The sequence below is a fragment of the Pezoporus wallicus genome, unplaced genomic scaffold, assembly GCF_028554395.1.
Source record: "Pezoporus wallicus isolate ANWC-B61680 ecotype Strahan unplaced genomic scaffold, APGP_CSIRO_Pwel_v1 scaffold_3294, whole genome shotgun sequence".
Lineage (NCBI taxonomy): Eukaryota > Metazoa > Chordata > Aves > Psittaciformes > Psittacidae > Pezoporus > Pezoporus wallicus.
Genome location: NW_026635478.1, coordinates 8,661,942 through 8,687,523, shown reverse-complemented (window position 1 = coordinate 8,687,523; position 25,582 = coordinate 8,661,942). Strand labels below are relative to the sequence as shown.

The 25,582-nt window shown below is 42.3% G+C and overlaps 1 protein-coding gene across 3 annotated transcripts in view; it reads right to left on the bottom strand.

Annotated features, from left to right (window-relative positions):
• The window catches only part of PHF21B (PHD finger protein 21B), a 165,884-nt gene that overhangs the window by 62,258 nt on the left and 78,044 nt on the right, over nt 1-25,582 (bottom strand). For all 3 annotated transcript variants that reach the window (XM_057426969.1, XM_057426987.1, XM_057426978.1), the window contains one exon: nt 5,012-5,341. In XM_057426969.1, coding sequence (XP_057282952.1) covers nt 5,012-5,341 — 330 coding nt within the window. The remainder of the gene's footprint in view (nt 1-5,011; nt 5,342-25,582) is intronic.

Here is a 25,582-nt window from a genome sequence, read left to right as displayed (position 1 = left end):
TTCTGGAGCTCACAATTTCCAATGCTTACAGATTTCAATCTTTGTTAATATTGCAACATTTCCTGCTTCTAATAAAACATATGATATATATCTAAACAATCTTCCAGTATGTTATGCATATATTTATTTAGATACTTTTTTCGGTGCAGATACGGCTTCTATTACAGTCAACGTTTCAAAATCACAAAAACAACAGCCTAAAACGAAAGTGCTGGCATGCAGCTACCCAAATGAAAATTCTGTAACAAATTTACATTTAATCCTATCTATATTTGAAAGTATTCAGATTACAGTGTTCGATGACCTATTTTTTTTTCAGCATTTCATTCTTCCTACTAGATACCACTTGAGATGACCATACACACATCCTGATCCCCTTAAATGTTTTCGAGCAGAAACCACTGCTCAGAAACTCATAACATTACATTTCATGCCCTTGCCATTCCCTCACATTGCAGATACAGAGCAATAGGCTACATCAGTAATCTTATTTACTACTATCAGCTTGCCACCTTAACCCAGTTTGCAGAAAGCTGTCATTATCCCCCACCTTCAAACTTCAGTCATTTGAGCAGGAAAAAAAATACTTTTCTGAGCCATAACAATGCCACCCCCCCCCCCCAAAAAAAAAACAATAAAAGATAAAGTAAATGCTTATTAATAAATATCAACTACAGTGATTGTAGTTAAGGTGTTACTGCTTTGATTTGTAATCACCACTCTGGGAACAATCAAGAATACTGAGCATGAAGTAAGAACAGATATTTTTTTTTACTGGACCCAAAAAAGAAACCTTGCAAGCCAAAACAGTTTGGGTAAAAGAGTGATAATTAACATGCAATCCAGCACTACACTTCCTGACAGCTTAGGACCAAAGGTCAGCTTACGTTTATTTGAATTTATAACTTAGTATTTCTAATTGTTCTTATCCATGCCTGCTGACTACTATCCTCAATAGAAGAAACCATATATATGTAGTTTTATATAGTTTATATATATATACAATATAGTTTTCTGCCTTACAAATTTGCCATTGCTCAGCTTCTTCTTCCATAAACAACTAATATAATCAGAGATACTAAATCACAAAATTATATTAGTTGAAAAATTGCAATGAGAAGACACTTGTAAAATAAAACAGCAGACCTCTAGCAAAACCAAGGCAAACCCCTAGTGCTGGGCAGTATTCCCACGCTATTCCAATAATGGCAAGCTTCTGCTAAAATGAAGCTGCTCTTTGTGAGAAAAGTTGTAATGACAGGTCAAATACTGTTTCAGGTTTGAGAGAACACAGAATAAAACTTATGCATGAGCACCAGTGTACAGCAGATTGTAGTACACTGCGAAGTGCAAAATCATAGAATCATAAAATAGTTAGGGTTAAAAAGGAGCTTAAGATCATCTAGTTCCAAACCCTCTGCCATGGGCAGGGGCACCTCACATTAAACCATATCACCCAAGGCTCTCTCCAACCTGGCCTTGAACACTGCCAGGGATGAGGCATTCACAACCTCCCTGAGCAACCCATTCCACTGCCTCACCACCCTCACAGTAAAGAACTTCTTCCTTATATCCAATCTAAACTTCCCCTCTTTAAGTTTTAACCCATTACCCCTTGTCCTGTCACTACAGTCCCTAATGAAGAGTCCCTCCCCAGCATCCCTATAGGCCCCCTTCAGATACTGGAAGGCTGCTATGAGGTCTCCACACAGCCTTCTCTTCTCCAGGCTGAACAGCCCCAACTTCCTCAGCCTCTCTTCATACAGGAGGTGCTCCAGTCCCCTGATCATCCTCGTGGCCCTCCACTGGATACCATGGATAACTCAACAGCATGGTAGTTCATCAGGTTAGAAAGTCTTTTCCTTTAACAACACTTAGAGAAGTTACAAGCTTGCAGGCAACTGTTCTAACCAGCAGTGCTCTCCAGCACCTGGCACTGTTAGGTCACTACTGAGGATAAATACATTAAATATGATTTCAAGCCTCTTCCTTCACTGATTTGGTTCATTTTTTCCTATGGTTCCTGACAGAGACAGTAAAAGATAGTCTTTCACAAAATGACAGACCACTGAAATACTGAAACTTTTATCTACGATTATCACTTACATAGTTATTTGCCAGGATTCTATGAAATACCTACTAGGATATTGTCAAGTATCTTTCCAAAAAAGCATAAAATCCACGTTCAATAAAGGAAATTACCCTGCATGAATACAAAACAGGGATTCAAAATAAAAGCTCCCCACACAGCTAGTTTAGTGTATCAGCTAAAGACAGCACCATTTCTCCAGAAAAATGACAGGACAATCTGCTTCCCTAAGTGGATGGATGTGCCTTCCATTTGTTAGAGGATGCAGCAGGTGATGTCAGTCAGGTGAAGTTCCCAATGACTGGAAAAAGGGAAATATAACCCCCATTTTCAAGAAGTGGAAAATAGATGACCCAGGGAATTACAGACCAGTCAGTCTCACCTCTGTGCCTGGCAAAATCTTGGAGCAGATTCTCCTGGAAGGCATGCTAAGGCACATGAAAAACAACAAGGTGCTTGGTGACAGACGGCATGGCTTCACTAAGGGGAAATCCTGCCTGACCAATTTGGTGGCCTTCTATGATGGGGCTACAGAACTGATGGACAGGGGTAGAGCAGTTGATGTCATCTACCTGGACTTGTGTAAAGCGTTCGACACTGTCCCACACGACATCCTTGTCTCTAAATTGGAGAGACATCAATTTGATGGATGGACCACTCGGTGGATAAAGAACTGGCTGGATGCTTACATGCCAAGAGTTGTGGTCAATGGCTCAGTGTCCGGCTGGAGACCAGTAATGAGTGGTGTCCCTCAGGGATCGGTGTTGAGACTGGTCTTTTTCAACATCTTGGCTGCTGACATGGACAGTGGGATTGAGTGCGCCCTCAGCAAGTTTGCCGATGACACCAAGCTGTGTGGTTCGGTTGATACCCTAGAGGGAAGGAATGCCATCCAGAGGGACCTTGACACACTTGTGAGGTGGGCTGATGCCAACCTCATGAGGTTTAACCATGCCAAGTGCAAGGTCCTACACCTGGGTGGGAGCAATTCCAGGCACAGCTACAGGCTGGGCAGAGAAGAGATTCAGAGCAGCCCTGCAGAGAAGGACTTGGGGGTGCTGGTCGATGAGAAACTTAACATGAGCCGGCAGCATGCACTTTCAGCCCAGAAAGCCAACTGCATCCTGGGCTGCATCAAAAGAGTGTGACCAGCAGGTCGAAGGAGGTGATCCTGCCCCTCTACTCTGCTCTCGTGAGACCTCACCTGGAGTATTGTGTGCAGTTCTGGTGTCCTCAACATAAAAAGGACATGGAACTGTTGGAACAAGTCCAGAGAAGGGCCACGAGGATGATCAGGGGACTGGAGCACCTCCTGTATGAAGACAGGCTGAGGAAGTTGGGGCTGTTCAGCCTGGAGAAGAGAAGGCTGCGGGGAGACCTCATAGCAGCCTTCCAGTATCTGAAGGGGGCCTGTAAGGATGCTGGGGAGGGACTCTTCATTACGGACTGTAGTGACAGGACAAGGGGTAATGGGTTAAAACTTAAACAGGGGAAGTTTAGACTGCATATTAGGAAGAATATCTTTACTGTGAGGGTGGTGAGGCACTGGAATGGGTTGCCCAGGGAAGTTGTGAATGCTCCATCCCCGGCAGTGTTCAAGGCCAGGTTGGAGAGAGCCTTGGGTGACATGGTTTGATGTGAGGTGCCCCTGCCCAGGGCAGAGGGTTTGGAACTAGATGATCTTAAGGTCCTTTCCAACCCTAACTATTCTATGATCCTATGGTCATTCCCTGTCCTATGTTTAGGAAGGGGCCTCCTTGATATTAAGAAGCCTCAACCATTCCAACACAGCTTTAATTTACAAATGTCAGGTACAGTTTGCCTATTGCCCTTATCCATATTGTGTTGTTCTTTCCTGATTATTAGGGATTTGTATTCTGAGCTTGTGAAGTGGAATTACAGTACAAAAACCCCAGAGTACCCCAGGCTCTACATGAAGAAAGTAGAAATTTCCAATGACAGCAATAATAGTTTACATCCTCTTCTCCAAAGTTTTAGGAAGGCTTTGTTACTTTCTTCACATTTAGCATCATTAGCATCATTGCCTTCTCTTGACACATACTGTGACTGGAGCAAAAACTTCTTTCGTGTGGCTGTAAACAGACTGCACAAAATGATGTGTCCAGCAAACAGCACTCCTTCCTCTTTTGACCTTTCACAAATTCAACCCATTCATTGCATATTTAGATTATTGAGAACATGGGCATTAAAGACATACTTATACATACATCTGAAGCTGGAAGCAACAGCCTGCCAGCTCCCATACAGATGTGCTTTTGGTCCCCCTGCCTAAGTGAGGGAAGGCATCGGCACACACCATGGGTACCTGAAATGCCAGCACAGCCAGGAGACTCTCCGCCCCTGTGACCAGTCTCTAAGCTTGCAGCATGGCAACCAACATTTCTTTACGTATCACCTTGTTGTTTCTGAAGAACTGCTGCTTAATCGGAAAAACAGCGACAGAACTGGGGGCAAGCAACAAGAAGCAGCCAACTCCCCCCTGCCCAGCACAGCTCTCCTCGGCCAAGGGCCCGCATCTCATCCACGCTGTCAGAGGTGAGAGGACCTGTCTGTCTCCCAGCACGCCCGCAGCCCCGGACTTCCAGCTCAGTTCCCGCTCTACCTCGGGCAGGACGGGTAATACCCCGTACCCCAAGGGGGCAAACACCCACACTCGCTACGGGACGGAAGCTCCCAGTAGCACCACGGGGAGAAGCTCTCCCCTTTCCAGGGCAGCGAGGCGAATGCCTATAACCTGGGAGCACTTGGAGCCCCACCACCACCCGTACGCCCACAACGCTCCCCCTCCTCCAGCAGCCGCCCCTCCCAGCCCTGCCGGGGCGCCGGCCCCGCCCCGTCCCGCCCCCCGCGGCGGCGGAGTCCGCAGCGCACCGCCCGCCGCCTGCCCCTGCCTGGCGCTACCTGTGCGTTGGAGCCGAGCTCGGGCGGCCGTCGGGCGCCGAGCAGCTTGGCCGTGGTCTGCAGGTTGATGGGGGCGGTCTGCGGGGGCTCCACGCCCAGCCCGCCGTTGAGGTGCGCCGTCACCATCGCGATGGGCGCCTTGGCCGGCACTACGGAGATAGCCAGGCTCTGCCCGGGGCTGCCGCTGGGGCTCCCGCCGCCACCGCTGCCGCCGCCAACACCGCCACCGCCGGGTGCCTTCAGGAGAGCCGGGACGCCGCCGGGCTTGGCGCTGCCGCTGGCGCCGGTGCCCACCAGAACGGCCGCGGGGCAGCTCCGCACCGCCAGCTTCTGCCGGGGGAGAGAAGGGGAGAGAGAAGCGGCATCGTCACTCGCCGGGCTGCAGCCGGATCCCGGCCCCCCGGCCCCGCTCGGTCTCCCGAGCGCAGCGGCTGGATCGGCCCTGCCGGGCTCGGCCCCGGCAACACGGGTTTGGGTTTCTTCCCCCTTAATTTTATTGTTATTATTACTATATTTTTAATGTAATTCTTTATGGAAGGGCGGGGGGGCAGGGGACAAGGTTGCTCTTTCCCTCCTCGCTCGGGAAGTTGCTGTTTACTTGGGGTTTCCAAAGTCTTTTGGTATCTCTTTATGCCCGGAACTACTGATCCGGGTATAGATCTAGATAATACTGCAGTTTAATTAGTAATAGAAGGCTTAAAAGAACGTTATTTTCAACTTCCCCTTCCATCGGTCTGAAAGTCCCTTACATGTGCTCACCTTACCCCCAGCGCTTCGCTATTTTTCCTGTTCTTTCAGCCTCACGTCGGAGTCGGGTTTTTGGTTTCGCCTTTAACTTCCTCTCTCTTCTTCACAAACTTCCACTATTTGTTGTTGTTTTGCTTTGTTCCCCTTGCCCCCCCCCCCCCAGCTAACTTTTCTCCACAGTACCCATTTTAACTCGTTGCTCTCTGTTTTTCTTAACAGTTGTGCTTTTAAATTGCTACAGAGTGGCCATTCTGTCGCCTGTAATAGGGGTACATTGACTATGATCTTCTTACCCTATCCTTTACAGGACTTGCATGTGGGATTTCTATAGGCGCTGTTAAGTTGCTGTATCGTAAATGCCAGTGTCTGTGGAAAAAACTTTTTGCACTTGAAAGAATCTCAGAAGCTGTTCTTATTAATGCCGTTTAGAATCACAGAATTGTAGGATCAGCGAGGTTGAAAAAGACCTAGAAGCCAGGTCAAGCCTCTTTTGATACTTTGAAGTATTAAACATCTCATTTTTACAAGAATTGACAGTAAAGATACTTTGTCCTGCAAAGACTTCTGCCTGTAACTTATTCACTGTCTGGTCCTGATGGTTTCAATGCCATTATATCTAATGTGTAGTCTTCTACCAAAGGCCACTGCCTCTTTAGGTCTGCTGCTGTACTAGTAAAGTCATTAAGAGTTTTGTTGTCAACTTTGCTTGTTTAAAATACAGTGTAGATACATACATACATATATATATGTGTGTATGTAAAGTCACAGTAATGCTTAGTTCTTTCCAGAATTAAAGCTTAAAGTCTTCTGTACATAAAGTGGTACAAAAGTAACTGACTTCTAAGAACACAGCTTCCTTCTTACCTTTAAACCCATTATACACTTTAAGGCTGTAAAGCCTTAATTGTCAAATATGTTTGCTCCAGGAACTGTAGATTTTGTGTTTATGTGAAATAGAAAGTGTGCACTTTGTCAGAGATACCTGCTTCGTATTTTAATATACAGAAACGTCTTTTTTAATGACATTATCCTAGTAATGATGACTTCATATAAATTGTTTTAAGCTTTGTGCACTTTTGCCTTTACCTCTCATTCTCCATTATCCTAACTATCCCAAGGAAACATCAGCAATATTTTCCTTAGACTATGCTGTTGCACATCATAGATCATTTGAAGAAGAAAGAGGGAACTTTTCTTTCAGTACAGAAATACACTTGTGTGTTTAAAAGTACTCAAGTGAAAGCCAAGAAGCTCAGGTGTGTTTTATGTAGGTTGGAAAAGTTGCTCATGATGAAATCCTATATAATCTGTTTTGTCGTAGTACAGTTTTCCACTGGTGTTCCTTCTACTTATTGAATGCCCCAGTGCTGTGGTGATGCAGATGCAAAGCAAGTGCATGTAGGAGAGCTGAATACCATCTCTCCTGCTATACTGCACACCTCCTTGCACGGCACCTTATTAACCTGTACAGTGACACAAAGTGTTCAGATTTAGAGTTCAGCTTTGTGGTTGTATTCTTGTTTTGATTTATGTAACGTGAGAAATTCTAAAAGCTCACAGACTGTTGGAAAATGCTGTACCTGGTTACAGTGCTAGAAATCCATCACTTAACTGGAGTTAGTCCAGGAGTGAAATCCTAGCTCAGCTGCAGACAACCAGAGGTTTGCTGCCAGCATCAGCAGCAGCCAGGAATTCTTTTTTATGGAATTACAAGCATTCGCTCTCCCTGATAGGTTACTGTATTGATGAAGTGTCTCCTAGTGTTTGTTCTCAGACATGGGAACATTTTGATTTCTGAATGGAAAACTTCTCACAGAAATACACAGTTTTACTGTACCAATTTTCACTGAAATAAAATTCCTAATATGTAATATTCTAGAGGTCTTGGTACAGCTTTACTTTCTTCTCGGGCAGTTCAAGAATACCTGAGCAAACAAAACTCCACGATCCCAAAAGATACACAGTCTTTGGTATCCCAGTGAAAAAAGCAAGTAAATTAAGTAGAAGTCAATTATGACTTTCCTGACAAAATTCAATAGCAAGTAATTGGTTTTTTGTCTTGTTTCAGGGGAGGAAATTGTACCAAGAAAATGCAAAAGCAGCAATTCTATATAGAAATAGAAAAAATCAGTACTCAAGCTACCATCCATCCATTTCCACTGTTCTCCCTGTCTGTATTAACTGCGAGTTAGTTTTGTGTGTCTTTGCATGTGATATGTGGAGGTATTTTCCTAATAAACTGACAAACCTGTCTATTCATCTGTACGTGACACAAAAAGCTAAGGAAGTAAGGGTTACTGCTTGTTTCAGTCTAAATGAGATAAATGTGAAATGCTTGTCATGTTGAACATGCATCTCCTTACGGAAAACTTTCATTTTTATTTAGGTTTAGGGCTCTTTTGTAAGTAAATATAGGGGAAAAGGGCCAATCGGCTCATGCCAGTCACCTCCCTGGGAAGCAATGCTGTGCTAAGTTTACTTAAATAACTGCAAGGTTTAGAAACTACATCTGGAAGCAGATACAAAGGATCTGGTTCTCAAGATTAGCTTCCAAAAGAGAGTTACAGAAAAACTGTCTGGGGAAGAGCAGGGACAGTATCTCTTCTGTGTCTCATTTAATTCATTTTTTGAAAATAGACCTACCAAAACTTAAAAAATACCCCCCTTAGTCAGATTATGTTGGTTAGGGGATGAGCTGTTAATGCAGCTTTTCTTTGTAAGAACTGTTTTTACCTTGTACTCTGTAAAAACCTTGATAAAGGACTGCTGGCAGAAACAAAAATTACGGTATGAGAGATTAAAAAAAAGTCCTCCACAAAACCTGCATCTGCTGTATTCTGTTTCTTCCAGAATAATTAAAAGAGTAGTCTTGGTTTTTAAAGAGAAAGGAAATCTGCATTTCGATAATCAGTGAGCATAACATACTCTCTGACACTCTTGGGATTATGAATAATAAGAAATGAAGCAAGCTTTGGACACTGCAGCTGAAAAAATGTGCTGATATAGTGGAAGAGCCAAGAGAGTAAAAAATATTGGCTCTAAATGCTGGAAAGCAGGTCGCTGCTTCTCATCCACAGCATAACAGTTCTTACAATACACCAATTTTGAAGCGGTGCCTTTTCAATAGCAACACAACTTTCATTTTCACTGCAGGATGCCACAGGCAAACCGGAGTTTGAAATATGTATGCCAGTCACATGCAAACACACTACAATGTGCTGGAAAGCTGCCACTTGTTTATGATTTCCCATCTTGTATGTGGCACAGCCTCAACTATTCAAAGCAGAGCTAATATTTTTTTCCATATGTATCAAAATAACTCTGGCCTTTCTATTTGTACATGTAAGCCCTCTCTCCCTACCCTCTCCTTTCTATTGAGGTCTATGCTGTAAATGTTTGCAGGTGAGAACCAACTGTGCAATAGTTTTAGCCTCCGTACCAGTGGTAACTCAAATGCTACTTCACCCCTCATGTATCATGAATCATTCTGTTCAGTGAATAAAGAAAGGGAAAGAGCAAAGGGAGAAAGGATTCGAAGGGGGCTGTGCTGTCATGGTGCACACCCTGAACAATATGGTATAGGAATGCACGTACACTGCAGAGACAGCATCACTTTTAGTGTAAGGCTTTGATTCCTTCATTTTCACTCTGCTGCAGCTTATATCCCATCTTCAAATCCTAAGCAATACAATGTCAACTTTACTTTACACATAAATCTCAAATAGGAGTATGGTCATACTCTGCAATGGAGGAATGCTCAGCTATTGGCAGCTCTTTGCCATGGCAATGATTTAAAACAAACACATGCCTATCTTCACGTTTTCCTAGTAAAATATGGATCTGCTTAAAAAGGACCTAAAATTCACTGTCCATCACATTTATATTTTAACACCTACGTGCTGTAGATAGAGACTTCAGTCCATTAATTTTCCTAGAATGATGCTCTCCTGACAAAGCAGTTTCACTGTGAAAAACTGGACTTGTTTTCAGAACAATATCAGTTCTTTTCCTTAGTGGCCCCATGGCTAAGAGAAAACATTTGGCATAACCCTGAGAGTTTATTTAGCTTGCAGAAGACTGGCAATCCACTTTCAAACCAAAATGATGACTTGTCAATTAATAATTTAGCATTCAGCACTAATCTAAGGCCCCGCATGCAAAACAGCAGAACAGACTTCTCCAGCAATGATGACCATGACCTCTGTTCATTTACTCAATTGTCACAATAAAAGTCTCTTGAACAACAGAATATTTAATATTCAAAGAGTGACAACACACAAATGCATTGTGGACAGGCCACCAGCTATGGCACTTTAGTATAGTGTCTTAGGACTTTGGTACAATCCTACGAATTTCAAAGTATTCCTCATGCATTTCCAAGTTGCTACTTATATACACAGCTGATCCTGCCTGACCTATACCTTCAGTCATGAGCCAGCCACCTCCAAAACTTTATACACTGAAACAGAAATGAGCAGGGCTTCGGCTGAGCGTGATCTATACACATACAGAGGCACCCACAGGAGGTTGGTGGGTGTTTGTGGAGGCAGAAAGCTCTGCAATCTGTATTTTCTCTCTGGACTTCCATAAAACACACTTCCCTTTGCATAAAACCCTTGGGCACCAAGTTGCTTATGCCCCAAAAGAAAACTTTAAAACATGTTTTCATACAATGAGGATGAAAAACATCACATGGAAAAGTTTTAGGCGCTGTTCCTGAAACACTAAATTCAATGTAACACTGTGTTCAAGATGTGCAACCGAGGAGGAGGAGGAGGAGCATTTTTAAGGAAGGCTGGGATAGTTCTCCTGCCAATCTCTCGGTAAATGACCTGTCAGTTTGATGCAAGCCCCCTCCCTGCGACGCCCAGGCTGGGGCTGGGGGAAGGGCTGGGGAGAAAGGAGGGGAGGGAGGAGAAATTGCTCGACAGAAATATTTTTAATGATCCCCAGGGAGGGGTCAGCATGGCGCGGGATGATGTGCGGGATGCAGTGGGCAGGCAGCCTTCCTCTCTTTCCTCTCGGGCTGCATGACACCCCCTCGGCTGCTCCCTGAGCAAACCCCTGTCCCCCGGCTTTTCCTAAAGACAGCCCCCCAAAACACAGTTAATAACGGAGGAGGCAGTGACTGCCCGACTTGGTGGAACTCAGCTGTTAGTTTTTGTCAAGAGGATTAAAAAAAACAAACCGAAAATACAAAAACAGCTGAAGGAAATCTGGGACTCAGTGGAAACAGCCTTTCCAGGGGTGGACTTTCAGCCAAAGGAGGCCGAGGGTGAAACACGAGCAGAGGGTTTTACGTGTGTTGAAGTACAATCTCGGCATCATGATTTTTTTAAGGCTTCTTTTGTCTGTTGGATTCTTCTCCCTTTCCTTTCTCTCTCTCCCCCCCCCCTTTTTTTTTTGACAACTTCCTGCCTGCCTGTCATTAGAAGTAGGAATGTATTCCTTTCTCTCTATCAGATCTCAGTTAATTAGCCATCGCTGCAGCAGGCTCAAGGATTTAAATTCAAAGTGAAACTCATTCTAATCAAAACTGCAGCAAACTGGGGGTTTTGTTTGACTTTAACCTGAAAGTCAGTTATTGTATCACTGATGTACATACCACATTACCAGCTGAGTGCTTTCAGCATCCCTCTATCAGTGTGAAATATTTAATCGGCACAAGGATCCAATCAGCACAGCAGAGGGGAATCTAGTGTGTGCATTAATTTACTTTCAGTTGAAAAGCAGTAAAGCAGGTCAGAAATATATAACCTTCTCCCTTCCCCCCCTCTGCTTTCCCCTCCCAAACAAATACACAGCACATCAGAAGAGTTTTGGCGGCGGGGGAGGGAATGAAAGCCACCCTGTATGAATCCAGATTGGAGAGTCAGACAATAAATTAGTCATTCCTGCCAAAGAATGACAAACACTGCCTGGAACAGAAGAGGGGAACAACCCCCCCCCCCTTCCTCCCTTAAACATACCCCCCAAAATCCTCTCTCAAATTAATTATGTTGTGTAATTGTTTGTTTTTTTTAATCTTTGACTCTTTTTAAGCTAGAAAGATGGCTGAATGATTACCCCTTCTGTGTACGACATTAATTAGAAGGAAAGCAAATGCCAGAAAATAATGAAACAGTCTTTCTATTAAGGTGCAATGGCTTTGGATTTTCTGACCAGCCTTGTTCCCCAGGAAAGGCTTCCATTAATGTTATTGCTATTAAAAATCTGTTTCAGAAGCATTCCCAAGCTCTTCTACACATCAGCAATTTTATGTATCACAGAAGCATACCACAGCATACAGAAGCTAAACTTTTTTTCCTAGCAAATTTACCCTTGTATTTCTCACTTATTCTCTGAAGACAATCACGTTCCTTATCTCCTTCATACCGTAACGAGAATATCGACATGCAGTTTTCTTTCACAAAGGATCGTTTACAACACGACTGTTACGTGAACAAACTTGTACAGCACTGCAAGCAAAGCCATCGCGCAGAAATGCGACAACAGGCAATGATTAAAGTTCCACCACAAAACCCCACCCCAGCTCGTCAGTCTGATGTGGCCAAAGCTCTTCACGTGGCTACTTTCCAAGACAGGGCAGCAATGAAGAATTAGCTGATTTATGTAAAGAGAGAATTTTCCAAACTGGTAAACACCCTAATAATGGTAACAGTGGGCTTGGAAAAGCACATATTCACTGAAATGCAATTAGCCTTTAATTTCTGAAACCATTAAACAGCTTGCTGACTGAAAAAGCCAACACGTTTTCAACTGTACTGCTAACTGACAATCCACTCATCAAAGCTCAGAATTATCCGCTTAGTGACTTGTAAACAGCACTTTTTAACTAACAAGGAGTAGGGGGGAAAGAGGATGATACTTAATGAGAAAAGTCAGATTCATATTATGGAACATTCTGGAAGTGCCTGTGCATCTTGAAGGAGAGGAGGAGGGGGAGCTAGGATGGGGGTGTTTTTTTTAATAACCTCACAAATAATCCCTCCTCCTTTCTCTCTCCCAAACCATGTCAATGATCAAGGAAATGAGAACAAGGCGCTTGATTCACAGCTGACTCTCTCTTCTTGTTACATCAGATCAAGAAGGAGCAGTCTAAGAGGGGGGCTGATTTCTGCAGGGGAAACAAATCTACAAGCTGGCATTTTGTCTGCTACTCCTATTAATTAGCCCACTTTTTCTGTCAGAAAAGGAGCTTTTAAAACTTGCAACAGAGTTACATGTGTGCCCACTCACATACGCCGCATATATGCAGAACATTAAATATTATGCATGTAGGACAAATCCCTCCCAAAAAATCTTCAAGGAAAGAGTGGTTGGTTTCCTATTTGATTTGATGGATGGATCTCTATTTTTTTCCTTAATCCCAAGAAAAACTGCGTAGTAAACTGCTAACAGTAAGATGCAGCCCACGCTAAAGCTCCTGTTAATGACAGCCTTTGGATAGGGTGTATTGTGCTCTGGATCAGGTCCATAGCAGCATGACTGCAACTCAGTCTGAATGTCTATGAAATGCTTCTTTTAAACCCAAACTTACAACAGATGAAAACTTTGGCTTGATCTCACTTAGAATAAACCAGAAAGCATACAGGCATCCTCTTGGCAGGTCAGAGGAGGGTTTAAATGGCTCCCTGCTGTGTAACAAGGGTTCTCCCCTAGCCCCAAAGCTGCAGTCCTACTTGCCATTAGCAGCTCAAAATTTACATCCTTTTGCTGTTGCCAACTTCAGTTTCCCATGATTTGCCATGTCCTGTGCATTCAGGAGGACGGAATTCATCTGGCTTTATTTGATGGTAAAACCAAAAACAGCTCTCCCCAAACAAACACACAAAACCGAAACCAGTGTACACCATATAAACACTAATGTGCTTCTAATTTAAGTTTTGAAAAAACAAAGGCAGAGTGATTAAAGGCCAGGCGCATGCAGCTCAGCATATGGAGCCACAGTAAGTGCCCTAGAACAAGTTGAATGTTTCCATTGTGTGAAAGACTCATTCATTATAGCTACAAGATGCAGTGCAGACATTTGCATTTTTAGAGGGGCATCTTGTCATTTTTAGATAAATCATGGGATCCAGACCTTTCTAAACGGCATCAAAGCTTGCATTTCTTGCTATCCTGCCTCCTTTTGTTTCAGTAATCTGCCTCATAATTTTCTTTTCCTCTGCATGAATGTCATTAAAGTTTGCATCCTAGTATGTCTGCAGCCCAAAATGTGAAGTCAGGGGCTTCTCTTTTTTACTTAAAAACATGCTGCTTCTTATGATCAAGCAAGGCAAAAAGAGCTGCAACTGCATGCAATGAGAAAAATAAACAATAATTGAGTAATTTATTGCATACAGTTTCAAAGCTGCTGCCTCCTGAGTCACATTCCCTCCCCCCATATTCCTCCCACTAACCCACGCCCTCCCCCCCCCCCGGACCTGATAGTAATTTCTTTGATTTCTTCCTCCTTCACCCTAGCTTAAAATCAAATTTGGAAATGCCCATCTTCCTTGGTGTGGCAGGAAGAACTGGCAATACAATAAACTAAGCCAAATTTTGTTTCTTTATTCCCTGCCCCCTCACACTTCCTTTTTCCCAGATAATACAGAAACCTCCTCAAATGAACAAATGTAACTGTGAAAAGATACAGACTTCCCATGGGATCAAACCACTAGTTCCACAGTATACATATAAAGAAGAAAGAAGCTAAATGGTTGCATTTTCCCCAAGGGAAGGCACAGCTTCAGTTTGTGAAGTATTCCTGTCAGAAATTCTGGGTAAGTTGCAAAAAATTCCTGCTTCATCTCCAGACCTTGTACAGACATTTCCCCAGCAATTCTACATATGCTCATTTCATCCCAACAGTACAAGCTTTTAGTATTACTGTGTTACTCTGGAGTGATTACTGTTTTCCAACGGCAAGCATATTTGCACGGTAGTTATGAAACTGCTCGGAGCAACCTTTCAATTTTCCAACACTCCAAAGTATAGCCTTGGTGAAAGGAAACAAAGAGGAAGGGGAAATAAACAGCCCAAACTGAGCGCCTGCATCTACGCATCTCTGTCCAAATCCAGGCTCTTGCGTCCACATGGACAACTGCCAACTGGCACATGGGCAGCAGTGGCCAGAGGCAAGGTCACCCTGTGCTCATACACCCTGAACCCAGGTGACCCTGCTCATTTTTGCATGTGAACGTTGGTACAGGAATAAAACTGAGCTCTAGATTTTGTTGCAAAACCTGAAGACAGTGCTTAGTTCAAAGGACAGAAGAGGAAAATAAATTTATGAACAGGGTTTTTACAAAACCCATCAGCTATCAGCACACCTTACTAATGAAAAACCCATGTGGCTTGGCAGCACAGTGAGTACTCACCCCAGTCTCTGGCTGGACCTGTGTCTACTTCTGGTTAAGCACATCAGAACAGAAATGTAATCAGAGGTGTCTTCTAAGGTTTAGATAAATCCCTTTGCCTCAGTTTCCCAAATTGATAACATGTCTTCCTTGTGAAAATTAACTGGCTAGCATATATTAAATGCTGTTTATTTGTTATTAAAGGTGAGTTGAGTAATATGATCTCATCTTAATCCAACAGGATTATGGCTGTCAAATCAAAACTACTGCACTATCATACTGTTTATCTAATCTTGTCTGCAATATTTTCTGATGACCTCCAAAGGAACCCTTGCGGAGATGAAGATGGGACTTCACAGCTCTAAGCATTTTTCTGGGTCTGTGTGTGCACGCCTGGCCACATAAATGAACTAAGTGGAGGGCACAAAGTTAATTACATGTCTTTTTCTTTCCACAAGTTGCATAAAAAGCAATCTAGGGATCCAGAAATATAGTAAAGGCCAGAGTCAGAGATGGCAAACACACAACTGCTAACTACACCTCTATAAAGAGGTGTTAAAAGTCTGAAGAACAAAGGTGTTCCAGGAAGATGGAAGGGAGAGGAGCCAAGGGGGGGGGGCGGGGCGCAAATTTCTTACAGTAGCCCTTTTGGAGCACCTTTTGTGAATGAAGGGAAAAGAGTTGAAGTGGCAAGCCTCTGACAGATAATTCCTCTTGCTCTATAAAATAAAACTTCTGAAGTGAGAATGATGAACAATTATACAGGTGCTTTGCAGAAGTAAATTAGAAGGATGAGTTGTCAGTGGGCTTCCATCTCAAGACCTCTTACTTTCTAGTACACCTTAATATACAGAGGATGACAGTCTCAATACCTTTCTCTGTCTATTCCCACAATGTCCGAGCATCCCTGCATCATTCATAGAAGCCCCTTTGATCCAATGAAACCCCTCCAGAGGTAGCAGCTCTGAGTACATCTGTGGAAGGAAGCTGCAGGAGCTAAAACTGAGGCACATTCACATGACATATCAAGTCACAGCTGGAAATTGAACCTTGATGTGCAAACTCAAAACGTTATTCAGCAAGAGAGCACCCTCATTCCTCACTTCATTTTTTCTTCAGTTGCACCACTTCATTTGCCATGTGCCCTATCCAAAACGTAAATTTGAATAGTCAAACCGCCCTGTTTATCCAACCTTATGGTTCAGTGTGCTGGCAAGTGTAGCTGCCACAGCACTTGAGGCAGCAACAGCAGTGAATAGGTTTTTTCTGTCTTTCAAGAAGTGGATGTGCAAAAAGGTAGATTATCAAACAATGGATTATCAAAACCATTTCAAAAACCTGGCTGAATGAATATCACCTGATCAGATATCACCCCTTACAGAAGTAGGGGATACTGGAAATTAGGGATACTGGAAATTAAGAACTCCAAGCCCCCTGTCATGTGCTCAGACCACTACACAATCCTCTACTTTTTTTTTATGGGGGGCATATAATGGCCTAGTTCCTCTAGGGACATGAGTGGTTTAGACAGATAAAAAAAAAATTACCCCCCCCTCCCTAATCCCTCCAGTCTGACAAAGAATGCTGCACGAGTACATACATGTGAAAAATCAAAAGCAAATTTTTACAGTTTGAGAATCACAAGTAATACCACTTGACTAGATACAGATAATTGATCAGTCATAATAAGAGAGGGATACAGCATGTAATATTTTGCTTTCAATAAGACTTCAGAGAATGCATAAAAAAACTATTTAGAATGACTGAACTGTATAAATATATTAGAAGATTTGAAAATATTGGGTAAATTTAAGAAACAAGGGAATGATATGCTTTCACTCTAACTTAATGGAAATGCAAATGATAAGATAATGCTGAAAGGGAAAGAAAGGTATACAGCAGCAGTGTTGGGAAAGAATATTAAAAAGAGACAAAGGAGCTGCTAATGAAGGACTGTGTAGATTCTGGGATGAAACTAAGACACTACATAACCATTATTCCAGAGGCCAAAGAGAGAGTAACAAGCAATAAATAATGCAGATCATGCCAATGGCAGTAAATAAAACGGAACATAGAAGACAGAATGAGAAAGAACAGACTAGGCCCACTTCAAAACAACAATAGGAGAGGAACACAATGGCTAAGGAGAAAGCAAGGACAGGCTACACAGTAACTCTGCTGCTGCATTCACACATAAAGATGGAGGTGATTATATAATGCACAGATAAAATGGAAATTATCTGCAAAGTTTAGACCCTAGTCTGCAGTTATGAGCATGTGAACTGGTTGCTAAACTACTTCCAGGAAAAGGAGAAAGAAAGACATTTTGTATGTTGATTTTTTTGGTAGTGGAAAGCACTTAGGTACTTCAAGCATGAGAGCTATACAGGGAGCTGCGCAGAGTGACAGAGAACCGTGTGTATACTGAGAAGAGATTCAAGGGCACAAAAGAAAGGCAAGAAGAGAATGCGAGAAGCTTTAGCAAACTTTTCCACAACTTTGTTACATTTAAGAATCAGAATAAACAACATTCTCTTGGCCTTATTTCCCATTGTGTGCTAGGACTGCAAAATATCATAGCCACTTAATAGAAACCCTACCTCAATCAGTCACTCAGACCCTTTGCCTGGAACATTTATCACAGCCAATAGCTTTTATTTTGATAAAAGCCATTTTGCAAAGAAGCTGAACACAAAAAAAAATGACAGGGTGGTCAGTAAACACTGATGCTTTGCCTCTCCAGTTCTCCAGCACACACACTTCCATTGGGGCTAGCCTTTTTCTCTGCAAAAGCAGAACATTCTTCAAAGCAGAAGACAAGGACTAGGACATGGCCATGGAGTTCTGTGGCAGGTTTGTGCAGCAGCTGCTAGAGATCTGAGTTCAAATGCAGGTCGAGCCATAAGAGGGAAAGGAAACGGAAGTCCTTGTTCCAGCTCCCATGTTGCAAAATCATCTGGGGTGCAACCCCCACCCCAGGATAAGACTGGGCTGCAATTCTGTGAACTGCAAAGACATGATGTAGAAAAACAATGGGGCAAGTAAGGGGCAAAATGATGCTTTGCACATTCCAGTGGATTCCAGCTGAGCCAGAGGTGAGGATGTTAACAACACTCAATGTGAAAGAAGTAGCTCTCTGCACAGTTTCTTTATTGATAGTGTGACTGCATCCAGCTCTGTATCATTTTATTCCTGCTTTCAACCCTGCTTTTAATCTTTTCTTTTTTTCCAAAGAACTAAAATCTTTAAAAGGAATTGTGAAAAAATAAATTATTGTCTTCTCCAGGAGGTGACTGGAACAGGCTGTGTTTCAGCAAACATTGTATGCCAATATAAATTCACACTGCTTCTAGAGAAATCCACCTCCTGGTCTCTTGATCATCCTCCTGTGCCATCCCAACCTACATGACTGCACCAGCATTCAGATAGCTGCACAATAAACTAATAGCTCTACTCATTAAAGCTAACCTGGCAAAGAAAACAAATACAGGTTTTAACAGTTCACACCCTAGTTGTAGCAACAACTGGGCCAACACAGCAGAAGGAGATAGTAGGGAGAAAGAGTGAAGCAGGAAGGAAAAGCACCCTTCCAGAAGAGTGCTGGCATAGTGTTTGGGCAATGATGGGCATAGGCTTGGCAACTTCACAGTGAATTGGGAGGAAACCAGGGAGAAATAAAAGAAAGGATTAAAGAATAAAAGCAAGAAAAAAACCACATGCAAAAGCCCATTAGGACAATCCACCTTGGCCAAAGAAACAAAGTAAAAAGCCACCATGCCTTTCATTGCTAGGCAAAAAAAGTTGTAGTAATGCTATTTCAGTAGTAATCAATAATCAACACTCACTTTCTTCAGCTGGGTATTCAACTGCCTGTGTGGAAACAGTCCCGTTTCCAGCAGACCGCTGCCTACAACCTAACCAAGGATAATATGCAGACTCAGCAGAGAGGCTAAAGACTGCATGGATGCAGTGAGTAAATTACCCTCTCAACCCTCAGAGGATTATAGGTCTCTATCAAGTCATTTAGATTTTAAATTTGACCTGTCTTAAAGCATTTATAGCTTGCCAGGGAATACATTCTGTATTCTCAACAGCCATTTCAAGGAAAATAAATCTCTTGGTTACAAAAAATATTATATTGTTATATTTAATAATTCTAATAACAATTTCTACACACAAAAATTTTTACCAAAAAGGCTATGCACAGTAAGTTTATACCTCAGTTTAATATACACTAACATACCCATGTAGACCCATCCACCTATAAGATACTACCCTAAGTTTTATGCTGACATGAAAAATAATAAATCAACATGAAGAACGGGAGCCATCAAAAAAACAAGTCAATAAAAGTGATTTGGAAAAAAAACAAAAATCCATCAAATGCAAAGAGAGGGAACAGACAAGGGAGAAACAGGGTATTAAGAGAAAGGTATTCAAAACTTAAGATTTCTTGACAGTGTTCTTTCCAAGAACCAAAAGCAAGATGTGCTGGAATGCAGTGCTGTGCTAGGCGAAAGGCAAACGCATTCCATTTTTTAACTAAAAGTTTCAGGAAGAAGTAAGTACAGCATCAGAGACGCTTTCTTAATGTGAAGGTGGACAAAGTGGCAAGAGACAAAGACTGCTGAATTCAGCAGTAGCTAAATCTATAAATGGGAAAAGCAATCTGCAAATGGAAAGTTTTCCAAACTGAAAAGAAAGTGAAGCTCCTAAGTATTTTAGCAGTGAGCATGACTGAATCTCCTGCTATTTATTATATCGGTATCATCCATTAGCATCACTGCATTTAAGGGCTTATCAGCATTTCCATTCAAAAACTCAATATATTAGAAGTTTATTAGTTGATTGCTTATCTGGGGAGGGTGTGGATGAAAGTAAGATGGTACATATGCTGAAACAGGGCACATGTTTTCAGCCAAGAGATTTGTGTTGTGTTTGTTTTTAAATGCGCTCTAAGACATGTGAGCAATTTCATAAGAGAGTTTGCCAGTTACCATACAGTCTGAGTGTAACGGGACTTGCAGTGACATAAGCCCTTACATAAGCTGCAGAAAACCAGGGCAAGTCCACTCCAGAAAGACTGGAAGGTAGAAATAAAACCAGTCTTTTGACCCTGACAAATAAGGCTTTGCATAAGCCCGTCCAGTCTTTATGCTGTTCCAAGAGCAACTCTAGATCTGAGGAAAACAAAAAACAACCCAAATTATTTTGGACTGGCAGATGTGCATGTCCAGACTAGCCTCTCTGCCAGCACAAAGGGAAGATGAGGTGGCCACTCTCAGAGCAAGACAGCTATTGTGCCAAGGAGATGCAAACGGGGCCTCAAATTTTGTGATATTTTTTCACCTTCCAAGATGTATACCTCTGCAGTTCCCTCCTCACTGAACATGGTAACTGCAGATTTAAAAAGCTGGCACACCTACAGTTCAGAGCATTGCTGGTCTACTGAGTCAGAAGAAACTTCTACTTCAGTTTATGTGCTCACTGAGCTTTATTCTTCTCTCCCACAGCAGATTAGTATCTATCAGCTTCAGCAGAATTACTCTTGGTTCAAACTGATGTAAGAGCAGTAAGATATCCAACTGAATGTCTTTAAATGATCCTGCTATTTGCTCTCTGGTCACTATTTTCATAAAGGGCAATCACAAGCAAGGCAGGCTAAATTGATGAGGCTCTCTCCACTGTCAGTTAGAACTAGCTCAAACATGGAGCAAAGCATGAGGCTCCTCAGTCACCCCATGGGGACATTACAGAACCCACTGCGAGTTGATAGACCCATAATCTCTCTGGGAACACCCTACTAGTGCCTTTACATGGAAAGAGACAAGCACCTCAAAAGGCAAATCACCCCACCTGCTAGGTGAACTCTGCTATGAGGAGGTCTGTTTCTCTCCACTGACACTAGGCATGTGGGCTTCTAATTTAATCATCCCTATTAGGCGATGAAGGTTGGAGAATTCAAGCCCAGAAACCTAAACAGTGTGACAATCAGTCATGCAAACACATAAGTTTTTATCTAAGAGACATATTTGTATAAAATTGGGATATCTCAGTGGGGAGTGAGCTGCAGGAATTCTGTTCCCAGACCGTAAATCAGGCTCACCTTGCCTCAGTCTAGGCCTTCACACCTTAAACCTCAAACATGATGTTCAGAGGAAAGTAAAAAGTTTTCAGAGAAAACTCCCAAATAGATGATGTTGGCATTTAGTTTGGATTCTAATATGTTAAGAATTAGTCTAAATAACAAAAGCAAGAAAATTTGTATATTGATCTCAGGGACAGGCAATTTTGGTATAGACATCCCCTGTCCAGGTGTTCAGGACCCAGGCTGATGCAATCATGATGGTGCATAATTTGCCATCTGACAAAATATCCTCCCATCCCTGAACTGAATCTACTGTCACCATGCACCTGCAGCAGTTCTCCCACACACATGGATGGGCTGCTGTCTAGCCAGCATTCCCCAAGGCAGGGACAACATTGCCTGTGAAGCTTGGTAGCCTCACCTTCTCCCTTTCTGAGAGCACCACTTAGTTGTTCTTGCTTTTAAATTAAAGGCAAAACAACTCCTCAAATATGTTCCCCCAGGTACACAGGCAACATACATATGTCTTTTTGACACAGCCTTGCATGGCAGCCCTCCTACCTTGGAAAGTTCTGGCTTTCCATGAGATGCTGCAGTGTAGTGTGAGAACAATTTTTGTTAGGAAGTAGGCTGATACTGTTCAGGTTGCTCATCATAGAATCATAGAATAGTTGGGGCTGGAAAGGACCTTAAGATCATCTAGTTCCAACCCCGCTGCCATGGGCAGGGACACCTCACACTAAACCATCTCACTTGGGTGTGACCTTATCAACAAGGATTTTTACAACTATGCAGGAGCCAGAGCAAAATGATCTAGACAAACTCAGTGTCCTGGCACAGAGCACAAGCACAAGCAAAAGCTGGCTCATGGTAACAAAAATCCGCCCTTGCATCATCATGACTAAACTATAAATGAGATGCCTTGGCTTTTTTTTAATCACTCATGACTCTTCTTAAGGGCTGGCAATATGAGAGTAGATTTCTTACAGTTTTACACAGAAATATTGTTAAAGTGACTTCTAAAGCTTTTTTATACTGAAGTAAAAAAAATATAAAATTTCACAATGCCTAGTTTTTTCAACTGACTGGTAACTAATAGGATAGGTGCTATAGGCTTTGAGCCTGTTACAGTAAGAAAAAGTGAGTTTTAGGATAATTACTCTGCATTGTGTTATATTAAAATAGCAATAGGCATGGTCTGCTGGATCACAAGCGACCATGGAAAATACACTGGTTATGAAAAAGGTAAACCCTTCAAATGCCATAAAAACTTTTCACAGCCATCTGCAGGAATGGGAATGCATTTAACCATTGCCTGCCACCATGACTGACTTCCAACACAGGAGACAACAGGAAGCTACATGAGCATTTTTTTTCCCTTGGCCTCTCCCTATGTTTCCTAACATGTTGGCAAGAATGAATAAGGACTACACACCTTCATTAGCATCTTGAGGAACTGTTGTTCCTGAAAAGCAGCCACATTTATCTTGGAGATGGGCTCAAAACTGGTTCCATTTTTCTTGGGACAAGCTCCAACAACAAAGCATTTGCAATGACTGCTAGAGGAAGCCTGTCAGATCTGTAGGGCATTTTTATTTGATAATTGCCCATCCGTGCCTCAAGCCACAGGGCATGAGTCAAGTTCGAGGGCAAAACTGCTTAACTAGGGGTGCACAGTAATGCACATCTACCAGAAACTGCTGAAGGGACAAAAGTCATTGGTGTAGGTGCACAAAAAACCTCCTTTGGACCACCAATGGTTTTCATCTCACGGCCTATCATACTGTGCTGGTTATCACAGAGTGTTCTGGACTTTACTATATGCACAGCTAAATGTTTTAAGGCAACTTCAGGATTATTTAACCAACTGACCCACAGCACCAACAAGAAAACCTGAATCAGTAATTCTCGCACGAAGCTTACAATTCTTACATTCTGAAACCAAAGTTAAACCTCAATTTAAGGATTTCAAGTAATAGCATTTAATGATTTACTAGGTTAATGACTTTCCATGTTAAAAATCATCTTATTTCCAGTTTAGCTTCTAGCCACTTATGCATTTTTCCCAGCTACAAAGAATGGCTGCCTGCTAACCCAGACATTCCTTTCCCAGAAGACAGGGATGAGGATTCTGTTTTTCTCCATTAGCACATCCATACACACAGAGGGCACTGCAGTTTGGGTAGAAGGAGCACTTTTGGCTGCTTCAACTTACGCCTGGGGCCAAATCAGTTTGTCTTATTTCTGGGAAATTAAATGCTTACTCTTCTGAACCATGAACCCAGCTCAATACTAGGACAAAAATGAACAGGGCTAGCGGTCCCACCAGCAAATTATGTTTTACTTTCAGAATTTTGTGCACTGAAGCCAAATTCTCTTGATTCACATCAGGAAATTTTCTCAGGACACAACTGCATCACATAAAATTAACCCATTATATTAACTAATGGTGCGTAAATAAAAACCATTTAAGTTACACTAAAATCTATATTCAATGAACAGTTATTAGTAATAAAGAGCTGAGTCAGAGGGAAGCTTGCCTGTGGCACTGTGTTAAACTTTCAGTAAGATGTATTGCTCTTTGGTAAAACAGGTTTGCAAACTCTTTTATCACTGGTTTTGCTTTTAAACTACTAATGTACTAATGAAAACCAGGCCCAAATTAAAAGATATAAGCACATCAACCAGTACCTATAACATGCACAATCAGCAAACTTTGAAGATTTACTGGTACACTTACAGACCTACGCTGCAACTAAATGGATTCTCATCCAAGCAAAGACCCAGCAGGAATAGTAGTAGTATGGCTGATGGGAAGAAAACACATCCCATTCATAGATTCTCACGCTACAAAGGGTGATCCAGATCACCTAGTCTGACATCTCATATAACACCAACATAGCATTCAACCAAGTAGAGACTAATAACTTAATTTTAGGTAAAGCTTGACCTTCCAGAGAAGGCATCCTTGCGTTGATATGAGGATCTCATGAAATAGCAAATCCTCTATTTCCTTTGGTCATCCCTTCGAATAGTTAAATTTTACCCTCCTGCCCCTTAAGCCCTTCAGCCTGGTTTCTGACTGGAATTGCTGAGTTTTACCTGCAGTGGTTGCTAGGTTTGTTAGGGCTACTGGGACTGTAGTATGGCCAGAATTTCTAACAGCTGCCTTGTTGCTCTAGAATTTGTGTATTTCAGTCAGACTTAGGGAGCCAAAACAGGCTGAGTGCGCAGGAGCATGTAGTACTCAGGTGCAATGCAGCATGCAGTCCGGCCTTTCGCCTAGATCTCAGCCATTTGCTTTCTAGAAACATCTCCCTTTTAAGTTTCCAAATACCCCTAGCTCAATGAAGAACAAATACCAGCTCCTGTGGAGTTACAGCAGGAAAAATGGCAGCTAAAAAACCGCAAAAGGCCAACTTCAAAGTTGTTGAATTTGGTGCTTGGGCTTTGAAAAACCTGTCATTTGGGAGGAAGGGTGGGTGGTTGCTCTTTCCCCCTCTTTTTCATTAAACGGCTCTCAGAACTTGGGAGAGCTACATCTCTCATTATGCATTCCTCCTTCTGGAAATAAATACTTGTGTGGGTTGTCACATTAGTCAGTAGATAGATGTCAAAAACAAATTACAGCCTGGCATGGAGCCAAACATTGTGTGTTATAATGGAGTATCTGCTATTAGGAAGGTGGTTGGTTCTGTGTGTAAGAGGGTGGAGCCTTTTCCAGGAGCAGAAGTCTTACAATGAGGGACTTTCTAAAGAAGGAACAGAGAATCACGATCTCATTTCATTCCTTTCCCCACAAGGAGATATTACACAAACACCCCATATGGCTCATTGCTACGCAGAGAAATCCTACTCCTTCAGTGCTCTGTGAAGTCAAAAACAAGCTAAACAGTCCCACAGCTCACTTTAGCTTTTAAATAAACTGGGTCCCTCCAGAGGGATGGGAAACAAAAACTTATTTGTCCTTTAAAGGTCTAGAGACTATCTCTCTCCCTGCCTCCTGTCTCTCTCTCTCCCCTCTCTTTCTCTCATTTTACAGGTTTTGATCAGTTCTGGTGCCAGTTATGATGCTCCAATCAAATCTTTTTCTCAAAAATAACAAGATTTAAAATCATACCTAGCATCCAATCCCTAGTCTGAACCCCTAGATTTTCTTTATCTGAGAGATCTGTATACTGGAATATTACAAAAGTGGTCCTAGGTTAAAAAGATACATTATACTGCACATTCCTGCCCCACGTTTTGTGTACGTGTAGATATAAGCCAGGGAAGGTACTCAACAAATAGTGAAAATTCTGCATTAAACTTGATGAACAGAGGATTGATTTTGAGACCCTGAAGGCAGAGGAGACTAAGTTCCATAATTAGATTTTCTGATGAGAATATTTCAAT